Here is a 13,823-nt window from a genome sequence, read left to right as displayed (position 1 = left end):
CACTAGACATTACTTCTTGCCAACATCTTCATTCTGGAAACCCCTGGATGATCCTTGTGGAGGTCGGCCAATTTCTGGCGATGACCTTTGCTTGGAACAATCACTCTTGCTCCCCATAGTATTATGCCATCGTCTACGGCGATCTGGTCTCTCTGGGTCCAAAATGGCTTCAATTCTTGTTGTGACAGTCTGTTGGATTCCCCATGACCACCAGCTGTTTGTTTTGCCAGCACCAGATCGTTCTGCGTCCAAAGTCTGATATTGTCCGCCGTAACTGGAAGGGTGTCCAGAAAATGTAAAACCATTACAGACTCTTGCAGTGGCAGTACTACCAGTGGTGTTTTTGTCAGTGGGAGGCAGATCAATGCATCTCCATTTGCTGCTTGACCTCCTGGATAATGTTCCAGCTTCTAAGTATATGCACTTCATGTTAGAGTCCATCACTGAATTTTGCCTGAAGCTGTAAGTGAGACTGATCTGGATCCCTTGGACAGAATGTCTGACACCCCTGTTCTTATCTGTCAGCCAGGGCTCCCTGATCAGACCAGATTAACATCTCCAAACACTGAACTCATCTCCTATGATGTCCAACTGGCTAACATCCTTACAATGACTACAGTAATGTTGTTCTTCCTTCTTCTTCGGATTCCATGCTGTACATCTCTATGATTCTATATATGCATCAGGAAATGTATGTTTTCAACTAATTTTCTTTTGTTGTTTGTTGCTCCGGTGCAGTCTTGTCATGTTTCAAAGCGATTGCTAGGTTGCATAGTACCACATATCAAGATTTTTGCCAAGTGCAGTGGGATCTTTGATCTATTCAACAGCCGATGTATTGTTTTACTACGTGCTTCTTATGGCACACAAGTTTAGATGTGGCACGATTTGCTTTGTTTAATATCTGGCCAGTATCCATTGTTCAGAACCTGCAAAGAGGCTGTGTCCATAATAAAATGATATCTTACAATTACTAGTTAGCACTACTAATTCATTTTGTTACAGAATTTAATATTGTGTATTGTATTGTGTAAGATTATTACAGTTGCCAGCATTAACTATGTTTGCACTTAAGGTTCATTGTTAATTTTCCTGATTGGGCTGTTCTTAATGAGCAGGGAGAGTTAAAACAAAATGGTAATTGCTTTCAAACGAGTGCAAGTACCTGAGCTCTGAAATTTGGCCATGGTAGTTCACCCACAAGTGCTCTCAGGATTATGATTTGCACACTTGTTCTCCAGATTATCAATTATTTGTAAATTATTTTTAAATTTGGAGGTAAATGAGCACGTCCTGCTGAGTTGGATATACGGAGCATATGTTTATTTCTGAATTTGTAGCATATCAGATTGATTCCTGAAGTTTTCTGTTTCTCTAGAGAATGAAAGCTCTGGCTCCAGAACTGATAGAAAGTCCACTTTGTCACAAAGTGCCAAGTGTCATTGTTTTAATGTAATTGATTATAACCATGTAGTCTCCAATTTACAGGTCTCTATCTTGTGGTAGGCTACATTTGTGTGACAGGAGCCTTCAAAAATATTATTCCTTTTTCTGAAGGGAAAGCATCTGTGCCAATTCGTTGCGTGTTAAGTATCACTGTTTCTTGGCAACGCATAGTTTACAAAACGGTGTATTTTAGACTTAAATAAACAGTAGCAGTTTCCTCGTTCTTTTCGTTTTGTTGCTATGTAATTGGTATGTGCTGAGTTTGAGCTGCATGTTCAGAATTTCTCCAGTGGCGTGCAAGCAGGCTGCGGCAAACAACATAAATACACCTGACTGACCAACACATTTTTTTGTTCTATTTAAGTATGTGTATCAGGAGCCATCAGACTGTTTCGATCCCTGAAGGCTTAATGCTCTTCAAGTGACTACTATCATCTCTTGGGTTACTTTTGCAAATACCGGAACTGTTGGAAAGTCCAAGTTGCTATGGCAAAGTATGTCCAGGGAGAAATTAAATTATAGTATCATGGACTTGAAGGGGATTCAAGCTATTTGAAGTCAATCGTTTTGGTTGGCTGTCACATCAAAGCATAGCCTTCAAAAAGTTCTTCAAAAGCTGCTTTGAGTATTATTGATTATTGCTTATAAGTTCAGTTGAATGAATAAACTGTAACTTGCCCACTCTTGTAGCTACTTAAAACTGAGGGATGAACCCATCAAATCAGGAACATTTGCTTCCTCTTTTCAGGTGGAACAGGTGTAGGGGATGTTAGAGTTGCAGCCTGCTGGAAAAGCACAGCAGGTCAGGCAGCATCCGAGGAGCAGGAAATTGATGTTATAGGCCCTTCATCAGGAATGAGGCTGGGATCCTTGGGGGTGGAAACATTTAATGGGAGGGGGTGAGGCTGGGGAGAAGGTAGTTGAGAGTGCAGTAGGTGAATGGAGGAAGGGGTAAAGGTGATAGGTAGGAGAGGAGGGTGAAGTGGATAGGTGGGAAGGAAGATTTGACAGGTGGGGCAGGTCATGACGATGGTGCTGAACTGGAAGTTTGGAACTGGGATAAGGTGGAGGGAGGAGAAATGAGAAAACTGGTGAAGTCCACATTGATGCCCTGGGGTTGAAGGGTACCGAGGCGGAAGATGAGGCATTCTTCCTCCTCTGCTTTGGGTGGTGAGAGAGTGGCAGTGGAGGAGGCCCAGGACCTGCATGTCCTCGGCAGAGTGGGAGGTGTAGTTGAAATGATTTGCCATGGGGTGGTGAGGTTGATTGAGGGTGTCCTGGAGATATTCCCTGAAGCGCTTTGCAAGAAGGCGTCCAGTCTCCCCATTGTAAAGGAGACTGCATCAGAAGCAACAGATGCAGTAAATGACATTTGTGGGACTGCAGGTGAAACTTTGATGGATACGGAAGGCTCCTTTGGGGCCTTGGATGGAGCTGACGGGGAAGGTGTGGATGCAGGTTTTGCAATTCCTGAGGTGGCAGGGCAAGGTGCCAGGAGGGGAGGGCAGGTTGTTGTGGGGGGGGGGGTGGACCTGACCAGAGACTCACTGAGGGAATAGACTTTGCGGAAAGTGTATAGGGATGGGGAGGGAAATATATTCCTGGTGGTGAGGTTCGTTTGTAGGTGGCGAAAATATCATTACTTCTAACACGTCACTTGTAAATAAGACATATCAATTTAATTATATTCCCAATTCCATGCTCCCTTCCTTTTTGATTGGCAAATGAAATAATGTTTTGGGTTATGGAACTTCAATCATTTTGTGTTCAGGCCATACTGAATTTTTATGGTGTTTTTATCCTTTGCCGCAAAAAAGGAGCATCCCAAGATTTTTCTTGTTTCATGGGGCAAGAGGATCACTGGCAAAATCAACGTTTGTTGTCCATCTTATTTGCATTGAGTGTCACTCGGACAAGCCAAGGAACTATAGATCGGTGGGCAAGTTGTTGGAGGGAATCCTGACATGTACATGTATTTGGAAAGGCAAGGACTGGTTAGGGATAGTCAACATGGCTTTGTGCATGGGAAATCATGTCTCACAAGCTTGCTTTTTGTTTGAAGAAGTATCAGAGAGGATTGAAGGCAGAGCAGTGGATGTGATGTATATGGACTTCAGTAAGGCATTCAACAAGGTTCCCTGTGGGAGACTGATTAGCGAGGTAGATCTCATGGAATACAGTGAGAACTAGCCAGTTGGATATAGAACTGGCTCAACGGTAGAAGACCAAGGGTGGTGGTGGAGGGTTGTTTTTCAGACTGGAGGCCTGTGACCAGTGGAGTGCCACAAGGATCGGTGCTAGGTCGACCACTTTTCGTGATTTATATAAATGATTTCGATGTGAATACAAGTGGTATAGTTAGTAAGTTTGCAGATGACACCAACATTGAGGGTGCAGTGGACATTGAAGAAGGTTACCTCGGATTACAATGGGATCCTGATCAGATGGGTCAATGGGCTGAGATGTGGCAGATGGAGTTTAATTCAGATAAATGCAAAGTGTAGCATTTTGGGAAAGCAAATCTTAGCAGGAGTTATGCACTTAATGGTAAGGTCCTAGGGAATGTTGCTGAACAAAAACACCTTGGAGTGCAGGTTCATAGCTCCCTGAAAGTAGAGTCACAGGTAAATAGGATAGTGAAGGTGGTGTTTGGTATGCTTTCCTTTATTGGTCAGAGTATTGAGTACAGGAGTTGGGAGGTCATGTTGGAGCTGTACAGGACATTAGTTAGGCCACTTTTGGAATATTGTGTGTAGTTCTGGTCTCCATTGTACTGGAACGGTGTTGTGAAACTTGAAAGGGTTTAGAAAAGATTTACAAGGATGTTGCCAGGGTTGGAGGATTTGAGTTATAAGGAGAGGCTGGGGCTGTTTTCTCTGGAGTGTCTGAGGGGTGACCTCAGAGGTTTATACAATCATGAGGGGTATGGATAGGGTAAATAGATATAGCCTTTTCCCTGGGGTGGGGGAGTCCAGAACTAAAGGGCAAAAGTTGAAGGTGAGAGGGGAAAGATATAAAAGGGACCTCAGGGACAGCATTTTCACATAGCGTGGTGGGTGTATGGAAGGTGCTGCCAGAGGACATGGTGGAGGCTGGTTCAGTTGCAACATTTAAAAGACATCTGGATGGATACACGAATAGGAAGGATTTGGAAGGATATGGGTCAAGTGCTGGCAAATGGGACTAGATTAGTTTGGAATATCTGGTCGGTATGGGTGAGTTGGCCCGAAGGGCCTGTTTCCATGTTGTATGTGACTCTTTGACTTAGTGTGTCTTGCTTGGCCAATTCAGAGGTGGTTGGGAACCAGTCACATTGCTGCGGATCTGGAGTTACATTTAGGCCAAATCTTGTAAGGATGGCAACTTCCTCCCCTGAAGGATATTAGCAAACCAGATGGCATTTTACAATTGGGCGGCACGTTGGCACAGTGGTTAGCACTGCTGCCTAACAGCGTCAGAGATCTGGGTTCAATTCCCGCCTCAGGCGACTGTGTGGAGTTTGCACGTTCTCCCCGTGTCTGCGTGGGTTTCCTCCGGGTGCTCCGGCTTCCTCCCACATTCCAAAGATGTGCGGGTCAGGTGAATTGGCCATGCTAAATTGCCCGTAGTGTTAGGTAAGGGGTAAATGTAAGGGTGGGTAAAGCTTCGGTGGGTCGGTGTTGACTTGTTGGGCCGAAGGGCCTGTTTCCACACTGTAAGTAATCTAATCTAATTGGATATTCCATGGTTGTCATTATTAATGCTAGCTTTCAATTCAAATTCTTTATTATTTGAAGTTGAATTCTACCAGCACTTGTGATGCGATTTGAATTGGTGTTCCCAGACCATTAGACTGGGTTTCTGGATTACTAGATCAAGACTTTTCCATAACTCTGATACCTTCTTCCTAGAGGTCGATTCGCTCAGTTGACTGGATTGTGTGTTTGCGGTTCAATTTACATGCTGAAGTTATCCTGAAGGTCCCATCTTCTCAACCTCACCCTTTGCCTGGGGTGTGAAAACTCTCCAGTTAAACTCTGTCTTCTCATCGGAGACCAGCATTGTGGTCTTCTGGTACTATGGTGACTTTATCTTCACACTTAATATCTTGCCCCTTCAGTTAAAGTGGAAGTTACATACAAAATACCAAGGTACGGTAATGAGCTTAGAATTTTGCTTTAGAAATAGGTGCCTTCTGTCACGTCTGAGATATCCAGTCGTTCAAAAATGTGGCATGCTGTTGGAACTGTTAGCTTTTTAAAGGTTTTGAGTGTTTAGTTTAGTTTTCTTAAAAGCAATTGTGTATGATCCTTCCCTCCATTCCTGTTCTGTGTAAGAAGAGAAAAAAAAAGTCAGCTTTAGTTTTGGGAATTAAGCATTCCTTTCAGTGAATTTCTCAAATTTAATGCAGCAAATTCCCAAGGAATGCTCTTATAACAATGAAACATATTTAGAAACTCATCATTTTTTATCCATTGCAAAGGACTGACATAACCAATAAAATTTAACATTGAATCTGAGGCTTTGGAAAACTATGCTGGCGCACTCCACATCATTACGGGGGCGGCATGCTCCACAGTGGGCCATTTCTGTAAAGCAGTTTAATTTTGGATATGTTTCAGTAATGTATTCCAACAGTGCGTTTTTTTTTCAATTTAATTCCCTGTAATTCCTTTTTGGAATTAGATTTCCTCATGCGTCAACCCGTGAAGCAATTGCTATTCAGCCAAAGGTGCTGACTGGTGACTTGCTTCCACACCAGCTACCTCACCAAAAAAAAAGCCCTGTGATCCATTCTTTCTCCTGCTGTCTTTTCTGGTGTAGTTCATGCTTTCTGCTCAGCAGTTCCTCCTGACTTTTGGGGTGTGGCTGTTTGACTGTGAGGATTGAGTAGATTGTGCCATTGCTATTGATTTTCTCTTTTTCTCCAAAGTTTGTCCTTTTGAAGCCTGTCCTTTTCTTTCCCCTGTCTCAGCACAATGTGTATTTCTACAGCTATGAACTATAGGCATCTATCCCGGACTCTACCTTTTATATCATGGAGTTTCTTTTAAAAAATGTTTCGACAATATAGTTCTATCAAAAGTGTAACAGTTTGTATCTGCTCCCCAGTATTTCCAATTCTCAACTTAGTTTATGCTGCATTTGGCTTCAATTTAAATGGCCAGGATTCCCCAGTGCCTCACTCGGTTCTACAATTATATAAGCATTTTTTTCTGCATTCCAAAAAACTATGCCTGGTTTCATTGCATGCAGCTGTTCATGGAACTGTTGCAATTTCAGGTGATATGTTAAACGTCAAACAACTTTTAAATACTTGTATTGTGCAGTTCATGCAAGTAGAGGTGCTACACACACATTTATTTTTCCCACATTTATATGACACAGGTGGAAATGGTTAGTCCCCATTGATTATCTGCCCAAATGATAAATTTGGGCCAGAGTTCATTGTACTTACATTTCACTGTATTGTAACATGCCTGGATGAAACTAATATTGGCTAGCTGCTTTTATAAAGCTTGAATATTGATGAGCCCATTGGTTCTGGACTTGACCATGCTCGGTTAATTTTGTAAACCACAGTGCTCCATTAATCAATGGCCCTCAATACATCAGATGCAGCTCAATTGGCACTGAAGTAAGCTTAATACTCAACCATATCTTTGATTCTTTTCACCTTGCGGTATGAGTGAGTCTTGCTTGAGACCGATGTGAAGCATTTTTTGTATTTTGGTACCTTGCCCATTTGCAATTTCAGAAGATTTCTTAGCATTAAGTAACAATTGGAACATCAGTTAATGGATTGTTTTGAACTGATGGACGTGACTTGAAGAAACTTTGCAGAAAGTGTGAATATTTGCGGACATTATCATGCAGTATCCTTTTTAAAACATGGGCAATGCTGACAAGGTTGGGATTCCCCATCTACCCCTAATTGTTAAGACTGAGTGGTTTGATTGGCCATTTCAAAGGGTATTTGAAACCACATTGCAGTAGGTCTGGAGTCACACGTAGGCCAGACTAAGTACAGATAGCAGATTGTCTTCCCTGAAAGTTATTGCTGGAGCAGGTAGATTTTTAAGAGTCTTTCGAAATCCAGGTGTTCATCGAGATCTAGGTGTTCTTGTACATCAGTCAATGAAAACAAGCATGCAGGTACAGCAGGCAGTGAAGAAAGCTAATGGCATGCTGGCTTTCATAACAAGAGGCATTGAGTATAGGAGCAAAGAGGTCCTTCTGCAGCTGTACAGGGTCGCACCTGGAGTATTGTGTGCAGTTTTGGTCTCCAAATTTGGGGAAGGGCATTCTGGCTATTGAGGGAGTGCAGCGTAGGTTCGCAAGGTCAATTCCCAGAATGGCGGGACTATCTTATGTTGAAAGATTGGAGCGACTGGGCTTGTATACCCTTGAGTTTAGAAGGACGAGAGGGGATCTGATTGAGACGTATAAGATTATTAAAGGATTGGACACTCTGGAGACAGGAAGCATGTTTCACCTGATGGGTGAGTCCCGAACCAGAGGACATAGTTTAAAAATGAGGGGTAGGCCATTTAGAACAGAGTTGAGGAGAAACTTCTTCACCCAGAGAGGTGGTGGATATATGGAATACTCTGCCCCAGAGGGCAGTGGAGGTCAAGTCTCTGGATACTTTCAAGGAAGAGATGCATACAGCTCTTAAAGTTAGTGAAATCAAGGGTTATGGGGGTAAGGTAGGAACAGGACGCATGAAATCCTCCTTTTCTCTCACTATTCTCCCACCCCTTTTTCTCAGATGGAAGTTTGAATTTTTTACAATCAGTGGCGGTCTGCTTTGGTTTGAAAATTTACTACTTTTATTTCAATGATTCATTCATGTAATGAGTATTGGTATCTAGGCCAACATTTATGATCAGCTATGAACATAATGTGGTGCTGGCTCGACAGGCCGAATAGCCTACTCCTGCACCTATTATCTATTGAAATGGTCACTTGTATTGACATTTTAAATGAAAAATTCAAATTCTCTAACTGTTTAAAGTACGATTTGAAATTTGTGTTTCTACTGCGAAGATGTTTAGGGGAATGTAGTGATGTTTATTACATGTTACAATTACCTTGTTTTTGCTTGTTTTCCAGATTCAGGATTGGTTGTCCCCAGTATTTCTTATGACTTGCACAAGAAGTTGCTGGCTACTGCTGAAAGGCATGGCCTGTCACTGGAGCGCAGACTGGAAATGGCTGGAGTGTGTGCGAGCCAAATGACACTCACACTGCTTGGGGGACCTAACAGGTACCTCTAGAGCTTATGGAAAGTGCTGTCATTTTTAATGCGCATTTTGTTTTGTAATCCAGTCAGTTTGTCTTAGCAAGAACCTTCTATGCTTGTTGGGAAAAATGGACCTTCCCTTTCACTGTTGATTTGAGTTTCCAGAGGCAGCAGCAAACTTCAATTCCTGCATTCATTTGGCATGAGCAGTTTTAGTGAGTCTCTACCTAATGATAATTAGTCTGAAATACACACTTGAGCCAGTGATATTCTTGAAATGAGGGTGAGTTTTTGTCAATCCCTGCCTGCCTTGAGTGATTTACCAGGCCATTTGAAGGTCAATGAACGGTTAACATCATTGATCTGGATGTGGAACCACATATAATCCAGACCAGGTAATGACAGCAGATTCCCTTTCCTGAAGGATAGTAGTGAATTGGATGGATCTTTATGACCAGCCGGGATAGTTTCAGGGTCACCAGTACTGAGATTATGTTTCATCCTAGTTTTTATTCATAAAGCTCTAAGTATCACTGGGTGTCATGGTGGGATTCAAACCCATTTCCTCAAAGCATCAGCCAGCATCTACGGATTACCCAGTTTGCAGCAGCAACATCACAAAGCAAAGAGAAAAGGATAATTCTGCACCTCCCTTTAGCTTTCCTGTGCTGGTTACTTGAATATACTATTTGAGTTGGGCTGGGCCAGTATAAATACAAGAGGCGAGAGGCTGAAAGTTCTGTGACAAATAACTCACTGTGACTTCCTGAAACCTAGTAGTCATTTGCAAGTGATACACTAAGATTGCAATGGAATATGCTCTATTTGCCATGATGTCACGAGCTCTGATATCATTCAAGTCTCTCAACACTATACAGGACAAAGCAATCTTGATTGGCATCCCATTCACCACCACTTTGAACATTCACTTGCTTCACCACTGATACACAGTGCCAGCAGTGTGTATGAGAGGTTGTGTAAAAACTCTGAAAAGCTCTTTTGACAGTGCTTCCAAACCTGCAAACTCTCTCTTACCTAGAAGGATAAGGGCAGCAAATACATGGAGACAGCCAAGTTATTTTGAGCCATTCTCTGTCCTGAGTTGGAACATTGCCTTTCCATTGCCATTGCTGGATCAAAATCCTGAGATTGCTTTCATAATGCAGGATGAACTGCAGCTGTTCAAAAAGACAGCTCACCACCACACTTTCTAAAGGGTGATTATAAGGATGATCAATAAATGCTGTCCTAGCCAGTGATGTTCACATCTTGTGAAAACACAAAGTGCCTTTAAACTTCATTTTACTTGAAATCCTCCTTTTGTCTCACCATTTTCCCACCCCTTTTTCTCAGAAGTTTGAGACTTTACAATCTGTGGTGGTTTGCTTCGGTTTGAAAATTTACTTCTTTTATTTCAATGATTCATTTATGTAATGTGAGCATTGCTATCTAGGCCAACATGATCTTCTCCATTGAGAAGATATGGTGACCTAACATTTGTGAACTCCTTTAGTCCACGTATGCAGACATCCACAGTCTGTTATTGGGGAGAGCTTCTTTCTAAAGAGAGTTCCAGAATAACAATGTACTTCCAAGACAAGATGGTATGTGATATGGACAGGATCTAGCAGCTGGAAGAGTCCCATGTATCTGCTACCCTATTATAGGTGGTTGAGGTTTGGAAGGTACTGTTGAAGGAGTTTTGAGTTATTGTAGTGCATCTTGTGGATGGTACACACTGCTGCCATTGTATGCTGAGGTAAGTTATTGTGGGAGGCCAGTCAAGCTGTCTGCTTTGTTTTGGATGATGTCACATGCCTTGAGTTTTGGCAAAGCACTCATCCAGGCAAATGGGGGGCTATTCTATCACTTGTGTGATTTATGCCATGTAGATGGTGGACAGTCTTCGAGGAATCAGGAGGTGAGTCAGTCCAGAATTTCTAACCCGTGATTTGCTCTTGTAGCCATATGGCTAGTGTAGTACAGTTTCTGGTCAATGGTAGCCTCCTTCTTTTCTCTGTCTGTCTGTCTGTCTGTCCACCAACCCCCCCCCAGCATGCTGTTAATGGGGCAATTCAGCTGTTCTAATGTGGTTGAATGTCAAGGGCCGAAGTTGTATTTTCCTGTTTGATACAATAATTGTCTGGCTCTTGTGTGGCTTAAATCCTACTTGCCACTTGTCAGCTCAACCCTGGATGTTGTCATAATTTTGTTGAACTTGGATATGGATTGCTTTTGGATCTGAAGAGTTGCTGGTGGTATTGAATATTATGCAATTGTCAGTGAATACCCCCATGTCTGATCTTATAACGGATGGAAGTTCAATGAAGCAGCTGAAGATGCTAGGGCTTAGAATGCTACTTTGAACTACTGCAGAGATGACTGACCTCCAGTGACTACAATGATCTTCCTTTGTGCTAACTGTGATTCAAACTAGTAGAGAGAGTTCCCCCTATTCCCATTTATTTCAGTACTGTTAGGGCTCCGTGATGTTTTGTGTTGTTAAATAAGGCTTGTGTGTCAAGAGCAGTTTGAACCTAGGCTATAATGTTGTCTTGGCAAAACCCAACCTGAGCGTCAGCAGTGATATTTGCTAAGTGTGACATATTTGAACTGCTGGTGACCCCTCCATCACCTTGAGGGTTGTATAGTGACCCCAGCTGATAGTAATACTGGACAAGTCAGATTCCAGAGTGAAACCTGACTTAATCAACCAACAGTTGAATTTTGCTCTTTTGTTACTGTACTGGTTGATCGCCGAACATATAAGAGGCTGCCAGTGTACATTTATCAGAAGAATATCAAAGTTTATTACGCATGATAAAACAAAATACACAAACCATTTTGTTTTTAAGAACATTGACACTGTGAAATTACAAATACCAAAAATAAATTCAATCCTTCTACCCTCAAAATGATCATTACAGATGCCCATGCCTCAGTGAAGGATTACCTTACTTCCACTTTAAAGTACCTTGTTCAGTTGGCATGACTGCATTTGGTTTCTTTCTGGCCAACTTTTTCATTTGATGCTATCTCTAGTTTATGCTTCTACATGAGATGCTGTCATTGTCCCTGGTGGTGTGTGACATGCTTGTCGCAATAGCTGTTCAGCGCACTATGTGTATACAACTATCCTTAGCTTTAACCCTCATTACGCTGGTCCCAAGCATGCAATCCTTCTTGGTTTAGGTCACAAGGACACAAAAAGGCTGCATGAGAGCTGTATTTTTGAAGTTAGTTGATCACTTCACCAAACCCAGTACAAAAACAGCACAGTCTCAGATTTGTGTGCCGATTCTGATGCCAAAAGTTTTTAATAAACAAAAGGGGCAGGACTAATATTCCAAATTCTTTTAATGCAGGGCATGAGCTGGCACTAGCAAATATTAATTTCTTCCAATTGTGATTTGCTGCCTGTTGGGACCAAGTTGAAGGAAATGGTTTCATGTGGTGCAGGATGTTTTAATGGGCAATTTCCTCATTGGGTGTGGGACTCGAACATATCAGAATTCCAAATAATGGGAGATCCTGTCAGTTTATGATTAACTTTTGGGGTTGGGAGTAACTGACTTTTTTTTTGCTGTCTTGTTTGTGTCTATTTGTACATCACTGGGGGCCCCCTCAATCTACTCAGTAACATTGGATCCTTTATTTAGACTATGCACGTGTGGAAAGTTTATCAAATGCTTTGACATTTTGAACATTTGTAAGATACAATCTTTTATACATCAGTGAAGTTCAGAATTAGCTCTGTAAACCTTGTGTTTTCTTAAAGATGTATGGCAATGGATGAAGTTGCTGACTTTGATGCGGAAAGTGGACTACTGCTGCAGTGCAAGTTCCGTGAATCCATTGTAATAATTTGGCCTTGATATAGTAGTGGTCCTGAAACACACAGAAGCGCACGTTACTTTAGCACAAAAGGGGGTCATTCAGATCTGCCAGTCTGTCTGGGCTTCTTTCTGATGAATTCAGTCAGTCTCTCTCCCCCTCTCTGGAAAACAGCATTTCAGCATATCCCTGTCGTTATTTACATCAGTTATTTGTTCCATACCCCGGTTTGATGGTTACCATTGAATCGATATGTGTCATCCTGTCAGTCATGACCTTTAGCTTGTTGGATTATTAGCCTACCAGCAGTCCCTCTGCTTCTTCCCTCCCCCGCACACGTGCGCGCGCGCTCTCTCTCTCGCTCGCGCTCTCTCTCTCCCTCTCCCTCTCTCTCTCTCTCTCTCTCTCTCTCTCTCTCTCTCTCTCTCTCTCTCTCTCTCTCTGATTTGTTCTTCAGATAGTTGTCATTTTTTGTATGTCATGCAATACTTTAATGTGATTGCAAGTGTGATTTTGCTTAAAAGTTAAATCAAGGTATTTATATTCAAGGTTAAACCCCAAAAATGTTCACCAGCGTCCAACTGTTGCTTTGTTGTGTGGACCACATGTGAAGGGCGCTCAGGGGATCAGCTGTGGCCGCCACCTTGCCAACCACGAGGTACAAGTTATCCTGTTCCTGCCTAACTTTGTGAAGATGCTGGAGTGTATCACCACTGAGCTGCAACTCTTCAGCAAGACAGAAAGCAAACAAGTGTCCAGTGTGAAAGGTGCGTCATCATCAAGCCTGTATAATTTTGTTTTTTGCCCTATTATTTATTGTGGTACATGCATCTGAGTGTGTAAAGGTACTGAATGCCAGCCCAGCCTCGAACTTTTGAGAAGCCTATCACAAAGCGCATGTACTAATTGGAGATCTTCACAGCATGGGATTGCATCTATTTACTTTCTGCCATATAAGTTATCAGGCCTTGGTTAAGGTCTTACTTATTTTAATTTTAAACTTTTATTTTGGTGGTTTGGATGGTAAATTCACCAGGCACATGTAAGATAATTATAATTAGTTTTTGGAGTCTGTTTCTGGCAGCAGCCGAATGGCTGCTTCAAGTCCCTTTCCAGAACTTGAGTATGCAATCTAGCCTGAAACCCCAGCATAGGACAGAAGAAGTGCGACGTTGTTGAAACTGAAGGGAAAAGATCAACTGACCATTAACTTGATGCCTGTTTGTTGAATTCAGCTGTGTGAAAACTGACTTACATTTTTCCCAATTAGCAAACCCCTATGCTTCAAAGTAATTAATTTTATAATGTGAACTGAAGT

The 13,823-nt window shown here is 42.2% G+C and overlaps 1 protein-coding gene across 2 annotated transcripts in view; it reads left to right on the top strand.

Annotated features, from left to right (window-relative positions):
- The window catches only part of edc3 (enhancer of mRNA decapping 3 homolog (S. cerevisiae)), a 116,946-nt gene that overhangs the window by 92,976 nt on the left and 10,147 nt on the right, over window positions 1–13,823 (top strand). For both annotated transcript variants that reach the window (XM_060853813.1, XM_060853814.1), the window contains exons 5-6: window positions 8,542–8,695; window positions 13,055–13,272. In XM_060853813.1, the coding sequence (XP_060709796.1) occupies window positions 8,542–8,695; window positions 13,055–13,272 (372 nt within the window). The remainder of the gene's footprint in view (window positions 1–8,541; window positions 8,696–13,054; window positions 13,273–13,823) is intronic.

This window comes from Hemiscyllium ocellatum, chromosome 42 (assembly GCF_020745735.1).
Source record: "Hemiscyllium ocellatum isolate sHemOce1 chromosome 42, sHemOce1.pat.X.cur, whole genome shotgun sequence".
NCBI classification, from domain to species: Eukaryota; Metazoa; Chordata; class Chondrichthyes; order Orectolobiformes; family Hemiscylliidae; genus Hemiscyllium; species Hemiscyllium ocellatum.
Note: the sequence above shows the minus strand (reverse complement) of the source record. Positions and strands in the feature narration are given on the sequence as shown.